Below are 7549 nucleotides of genomic sequence, written 5' to 3'. Positions count from 1 at the left end.
TCAAAAATTACTTTGGATTGTCCAAAGTGTAAAACATAATAACTTTGTCCTGCTCTCTTTGCAGCTATCAACTTGCAATGGTTTTAGGTGACAGCATTTCTATTGTGACTGTGAGCAGCCGGATAGACAAACTAAGAGCAGCCCGCCCCTCTTTACGGTGAGACCTCTCTTACTGGAGCACAGTTCACTTCCAGGCGTTGAAGTGGTGCAGACATACACAAAGATGAAGCTCGCCTCGATAACAGCTTTGCTCTGCACCTTCAGTAAGTACACTTTGGTTCACAACACAACAATTGCTAGTTTTCCTTCAGTACAGCAATCTGCCAAAGCTGAAACTTACACACTGATTCATCAATGATTGAATGTGTGTGCACTGTGTTGAATTCCAAGTTGAAGTGAAGGAATGAGAAGAAGAAGATGTATTTATTTATATTAGGACAATGCACATTAATCAACATTTCTGTAAATGCGCCAGTGTTAGCCAGTCGCCTAATTTTTAACTGTAGTCTTAGTTGCATGCATGTCTTTATGGTGGGAAGAAACCGGAGCACCCGGAGGAAACCCACGCAAGCGCAGGGAGAACATGCAAACTCCACACAGATGACCTGGGTTCGAACCCAGAACCTTCTTGCTGTGAAGCAGAGGTGCTAACCACTGAGCCACCGTGCTGCATGTTGTTTGTTTCAGGTTTGATCTCTGTCTGTGTTTCTGAGTTCCACACTGTGGAGGTCCAGCCTGCTGAACAAGTCACACTGATGTGCTCCAACTTCAGCAGCTTTACCAGGCACATATTCTGGTTCAGAACCAGACTGGACAGCAGACCCAACATCAGCCGGATCTCCTCTATGCTGACCTCTGATTCAAATGCTATATTCTACGATGGATTTCAAAATGGAAAATTTAACATGACATCCAACACCACTACCCTCTTCCTCAACATCACCCATGTGGATTTAGCTGACTCTGGACTGTATTTCTGTGGACTTTACTCAGATGGAAAGCCAGTAATTGTTAGTGCAACATATCTAAAAGTTCAAGGTAAGATTATTTTTTTTAACTGTGAAAAAAACAGTACTTCTACTAACAAATATGGACTGATCTCAACCCACAAGTTTCATTTTAATTTTTTGTAGAAGCGTTTGATGGAATAAAGAGTCCGACCAGCGTGATCCTCGGTGCTTTGACTGTTTTCTTCGTTCCAGTCCTCATCAGTCTGATTGTCATAATCAGGAGACTTCATACAAGTAAAGCAGTTCTGTCAATATGATGAATTATTCCAGAACTCTTTGGTTGGTAAATTGCATTAACATCAATGTTTGAAAAGGATCAATTAATTGACCAGATGTATTTTTTTTTTTGTATGTTATAGCTGATAATGAAGAACAGAATCCACAACAGACTGAGGTGAATTCCATTTAAATGTTGAATAAAGATTAAGGTTACATTTTCTTTTATGTTTTGTGGTTTAAATGTGCTTGAATCACTTTGGGTAATTTATGAGCGAATGGTTTTGTTTCTTCTCACCAACGTTGCTGCGTGTGTGACTGTAAATACTGTATTGATCTACAGAACGTGGGCTCTGATGATCTGAACTCTGCAGCTCTGAGGTTCCTTCCAAACACAATAAGGAACAGGAGGCCTGCATCAGAGAGAGAAGTGGAGACTCAGGTTCTTTATAGCGCCAGCAGATAGACACAAGCAGCAATAGGACTGCACCTCTCAGTGGAACTGATGCTTTATCATATTCATCTGCTGCCAGAGTCAATGGCAACATTCTTTTATTAAATAAAGTTCCTATACTCATGGTCAGTTTGCATTTTCTTCCTTGTGTTTCTTTCGGTTTCTCTCTCAGCAAAAAGTCTCTGTCTTTCTTATTGTGTCTGCCTCCGATCTTTATCTGAGGCCTAGTCCACACGGACACGGGTATTTTTATAACCGAGTTTTTTCTCCTCAAAAAAAAAAACCCGTCCACACAAACGCAAAAACACGCTGTCAAGCGCTGTCAAGAGCATGCCACACCAGCAGGCGGCAATATAACCCAAATCGTAAAGTCACCTTGGCCAATCAGAAGCCTAGAAAAAAGTTACATCCTACTCACCCGCTATTGCAAAGAATCGTCAACAAAACATCAACAAAGCAGTTAGCGGCGCACAATATGACGTCAAACACAGCGGATAACGGCGCACACTCTGACGTCGCAAGGCAAAAAACCCGGTTATACTGTCCACACGACAACACTGTAACCGGCGGTTCTAAAAATGCTCACCCTGGCCGGAGTTTTCAAAAATGTTCGGTTACAGTGCCCTGAAACTGCGTTTTCGTGTGAACGGAAGGCCGAACCGCGTAAAAAAAGTCACGGTTATAAAAATACCCGTGTTCGTGTGGACATGGCCTGAGAGGAACAACAACGAGGCCAGGCTAGAAAAGCTTCTTTTTTTTTTTTTTTTTTTTTTTTTTTTTTTTAAACGTGCAAAGTGACCTACTTTTTTATTTAGAATTAGATTCTGTATTTGTACAGACTGAAAGTATAATAAATAAATAAATATATATATAAATAGCGATAGAATGAACCAGCGCCCTGCTGTGACAAACATGTTCTGTATGAGTTCCATCACAGGAAGTCTTCAGCCATGACCACAAACACCAAATGACTCGCTGTTTTCAATAACCAAGAGTAATGCTGCTTTAAAAAAAAAAAAAAAAAAAGACAGAATGACACGAAAAGCACATTTAAATGCTGGAACATTGTTATGTCCCGGCTCTTGGGCCACAATAAATAGGAGAGCGAGTGATGGATGTGTGAGAGTAAAGTGCAAACAAAGCATAACAATAAACTGAAACAACATAACCAAACTAAGCCAACAGAAATGAAGGGAGAACTGGAGCAACAACAACTAGCAGACAGAGAGAGAGACACTGCAGCCAGGCTTAAATAAACTGGGAACATTCAGCTGTTCCAGGTTAGTCTAACGAGCTCCTGCAGAGTCAGAGACACACAGGTGAATCACATTAACACAGCAGTGGTCGTCACCAAGGTAACAATAGTTTTAAATTAGTCTTTATTTGATTTTAATTTTGGCTTTATGATTTCATTTAGTTTAAGTTAGTTTTACGAGTATGTTTGCTAGTTTTACTTTCAGTATTTCTTTAGGGTTTAATTTTACAGTAGTTTTATTATTTGTTCTGGCCAGGAATAATAGTATGTAGCTACATAGATATAAAGAAAACATGGTTGGAGAATAGCCATGATGTTTAATGTTTGCACTACTTTAGTGTCCAATGTGAAGCAGTTACGACACCATATAGCGCCATCCGGGGTGAGATTTGTGAAAAAAGCAGATGGGGGGTGTTTTTGATCATGCATAATAAAACAAAACATGCAAGAATTAAATCCCCCTTTCAGTACCACTCGGCCAGTGTTACCAAAACACCTTTTTATGCACTTCAATATCCAATATAAAATAATGTCAGAATGAAATAGCACAACATGGTGTCAACATAAAACACAGCGCTTTCGAACCAGAGAGTGGAGTTCACTTCACGGCGTAAACAAAATGCAATCATCCAGGAAACTCTCGTTCATTCATTGGGAATGTCTTAATCCAAACAATCATCTTTTTCCTAAACTTCACGAGTCGTTTTGGTTCCTAAACTTAACTGTCATCACCGCATGACGCTAATTTTTTCTGGCTTAACTTAACTACAACGGCCCCTAAAAGGAGCATCATCTGGCGGTGCCTGTACCCGCCTCACAGTCACCTGTTGGTGGCTAAACAACTGGTAGCCGGGGTCCCGGAGCTTTGTAGCAACTAAATACAGCAACTGCTGCTCAGGTTTTAATCATTCTATGGCTCTTTAGACTGTTCATGTTACAGCGCTTTACTTAGTTTAAAATACTTATTTTTTAGGTATCTAATATATGGTCTATTGGTGAAGTAGATGATCACTTTGAGGGGGGAGGGGTTACATTTTGTCCCCACTGGGGACAAAAAAAATAATAATAAAAATAATTCAGCAGAGGCAGGGTTATGTAGACCAGAAAGAGGGAAATCCCATGCATCATAACTTTGGGTTCAACATTGGGGGGGTTCAACAATTTGAACATCAAACACATTATTTTCTGCATTCTGGTGATCTTTTTCTGCTACAATGTGTGCCTTTTCTACATCAAGTTATGGTGGGGGGGGGTTGCACTGGCCAGTTTTGATTATTCCCAATCCCCCCTGTTAATTACGCCTATGAGTTGTTGTGATTCTGTTTTCATGAAAGATGCTTGACTTGTATTCCCACCTGCTGTTTGTTCCCCCATGTCCCACTATCCTTTTCAGCCAAAGTCTGTCTCTAATCTTCTCTCATGAATATGATATTTGTGTGATGGAGCCAGAATGAAGATGTGCGTGCAGCAGTGATGGTGAGGAGTGAGTGTGACTAGTTTGACAGGAAGAGACAGCACCGTGTGGTCTGAAAACAGCTGAGGAGGAAATCATGAGGCTTCAAATCTCTGTGAGAATAAAGTCCGACATGAAGCAGTGAATACTGGCTAATTTGTTTCTGTCCTGTTGTTTCCCATCATGCCACTGTGGGTTTGTATCATATTGTACGTAAACGTATGCACATATGATATCCTACGAAATTAGGCTAATCACATGACGACTAAGTTTAGCGGTCTTTACAGTTGAATTTAAAAAGTGAGCGTCATGCACCAAAATGGCACCAAAATGACTAGTTAGGAGCCCAAACTAAAATGGTTTGGATTGAAACACACGTTTCCTGGGTGACATTCTTGTGTTTACCATAGGATGCAAACCCTGCTCCCCCAGATTGAAAGTTCTCTGTTTTTGGTCCAGAGCGCTCTTATACAATAGCGTCAACGTGATGCTAGTCTTTATCGGTTTAGTCAATAATAGTTTCATTTACGAGATTGTTCAGGTGCCGCTGGAAATTCCGCCGGATATCCCTCTTTTTCAGCCGGCTTTCCGTTACCTTCCTCTTTCTTTGTGTTGGCGTTCTTACCTGCTCCTCAGATCTCTGCAGGGTAAATCCAGACAGTTAGCTAGACTATCTGTCCAATCTGAGTTTTCTGTTGCACGACTAAAACAACTTTTAAACGTACACGTTCCACCAAAACAAGTTCCTTCCCGAGGCTATTTTGCAGAGGCAACATTGCTCTGTCAAGTGCTTAGCACCGCCCTAGACGATAGTGATTGGTTTAAAGAAATACCAATAAATCAGAGCACGTTTCTCTCCCATCCCAGAATGCTATGTGGACTAGCCAAACCTTCCTCGCTGTGGAGGAAGGTCAATGCGAGACTAACCTTCAGCTCTCTGCATCATAACCACACACAACAGAGACATCAATGTTCCAAGAGAACAAAAATAGTATACACTCACCTAAAGGATTATTAGGAACACCATACTAATACCATATTCGACCCTATTCTATCAATATGGCCCAACATTTCTAAAGAATGCTTCCAGCACCTTGTTGAATCAACGACACAAATAATTAAAGCAATTCAGTATGAGAAAGGGATCCCCCACACCATTACACCACCACCAGCCTGCACAGTGCTTTCTGTCCCCAGAGTCACAACTAAACATGGGGGAGTTCAGTTTGTATGCACCACATATCTGGAGCAAACTCCCAGAAATCTGCAGGTACGCTGCAACTCTCACTTCTTTTAAATCAAGGCTGAAGACTTTTCTTTTTGATGCTGCCTTTGTTTAAAGTCATTGTTCAGTTCTTACACTGAATTTTAACCCTTCTTCAAAAATGACCAAAGTCCAAAGTGTAAAACATAATAACTTTCTCCTGCTCTCCTTGCAGCTATCAACTTGCAATGGTTTTTGGTGACAGCATTTCTATTGTGACTGTGAGCAGCCGGATAGACAAACTAAGAGCAGCCCGCCCCTCTTTACGGTGAGACCTCTCTTACTGGAGCACAGTTCACTTCCAGGCGTTGAAGTGGTGCAGACATACTGTTCACACAAAGATGAAGCTCGCCTCGATAACATCTTTGCTCTGCACCTTCAGTAAGTACACTTTGGTTCTCAACACAACAATTGCTAGTTTTCCTTCAGTACAGCAATCTGCCAGAGCTGAAACTTACACACTGATTCATCAATGATTGAATGTGCGTGCATTGTGTTGAATTCCAAGTTGAAGTGAAGGAATGAGCATGTTGTTTGTTTCAGGTTTGATCTCTGTCTGTGTTTCTGAGTTCCACACTGTGGAGGTCCAGCCTGCTGAACAAGTCACACTGATGTGCTCCAACTTCAGCAGCATTATCACACACATATTCTGGTTCAGACTGGACAGCAGACCCAACATCAGCCGGATCTCCTCTATGCTGACCTCTGATTCAAATGCTATATTCTACGATGGATTTCAAAATGGAAAATTTAACATGACATCCAACACCACTACCCTCTTCCTCAACATCACCCATGTGGATTTATCTGACTCTGGACTGTATTTCTGTGGATTTTCCTCAAATAATTACTCAGTAATTGTTAGTGCAACATATCTAAAGGTTCACGGTAAGATTATTTTTAAACTGCGAAGAAACAAATAGCTTATAAGCACTTTTTACTGTCACATATGGACCACAAGTTTAATTTAATGATCTTTCTTGTAGAAGTGTTTGATGGAATAATGAGCCTAACCAGTGTGATCCTCCTTGGTCTGATTCTTTTCCTCGTTCCAGTCGTCATTGGTCTGATTGTCAAAATCAGCAAACTTCACACAGGTACTTGTGTTTTTATGTTAGTTGTAAATGCAAAACTTTGTGTTCGAACAATTTAGAGATGATATGTTTCTGTCATTTAGCTCAGAAAGAGGGACAGACTCCACAACGCAGCGAGGTAATCACATTTTAACCATATCAACATTATTTAAGATTCTCTGGTACAAGTCATTTAATGATTTTATGTTTTCTTACAAACTGACTGTAAACATACATTTTTTCAGAACCTGGACTCTGATGCCCTGAATTATGCAGCGCTCAGTTTCCATCCAGAAGCAAGAAGCAGCAGAAGGCCTGAATCAGAGAACCAGCTGGAGACCGTTGTTGTATATGCTGCCACCAGATAGACTCAGGATACATCTGGAACTGCAGCTCAGAGTGAAACTGATTCTTTATCAAGTTAATCTGCTGTTGAGGTTTTGTTCGGGTGACAGATTGGAGGAAGTATCATCACTGTAAAAACAAAAAGATACAATCCTGTAATAAAGATTCAATTCTTATTCTACTTTGTTTGGTTTCCATCCTAATCTGAGAACAAAAGAGTATGATTGGTGTTTAATGGAGGAGACTGTCCAGAGTCTCTTATACTGAGAGTTAGATGGAGGGAGAGAGCTATGCATCACTTGTCTGACAGGAAGGGACAGCGCAGTGTGGTCTGAGGTTGGTTAACTCAAAGCTTTGTGGAAACCAAATTTGAAAATGCAACAGTGAATGCTGCAGTGCCGTCTGTTGGCAAGTAGACAGAATAAGAAACAGGTGTGTGAAATACATAAAATGCATCCATGTTAAAACTGAATCCTTTG

The 7549-nt window shown here is 40.8% G+C and overlaps 2 protein-coding genes across 2 annotated transcripts; both read left to right on the top strand.

Moving 5' to 3' along the window:
- Positions 1 to 223: 223 nt before the first annotated feature.
- LOC114545439 (T-cell surface glycoprotein CD8 beta chain-like) lies at positions 224 to 1419 on the top strand. Its single transcript, XM_028563707.1, has 4 exons — positions 224 to 263; positions 688 to 1038; positions 1134 to 1244; positions 1370 to 1419. Exons 1-4 carry the CDS (start codon positions 224 to 226, stop codon positions 1417 to 1419), a joined length of 552 nt encoding a protein of 183 aa, XP_028419508.1.
- Positions 1420 to 6179: 4760 nt separating this feature from the next.
- Positions 6180 to 7093, top strand: LOC114545438 (T-cell surface glycoprotein CD8 beta chain-like). The gene is made up of 4 exons (XM_028563706.1): positions 6180 to 6540; positions 6639 to 6749; positions 6830 to 6864; positions 6971 to 7093. Exons 1-4 carry the CDS (start codon positions 6180 to 6182, stop codon positions 7091 to 7093), a joined length of 630 nt encoding a protein of 209 aa, XP_028419507.1.
- The last annotated feature ends 456 nt before the right edge of the window (positions 7094 to 7549 follow it).

This window comes from Perca flavescens, chromosome 19, assembly GCF_004354835.1.
Source record: "Perca flavescens isolate YP-PL-M2 chromosome 19, PFLA_1.0, whole genome shotgun sequence".
In the NCBI taxonomy this organism is placed as follows: Eukaryota; Metazoa; Chordata; class Actinopteri; order Perciformes; family Percidae; genus Perca; species Perca flavescens.
The sequence above is the reverse complement of the archived record's forward strand: the minus strand, read 5'-3'. Positions and strand labels throughout refer to the sequence as shown.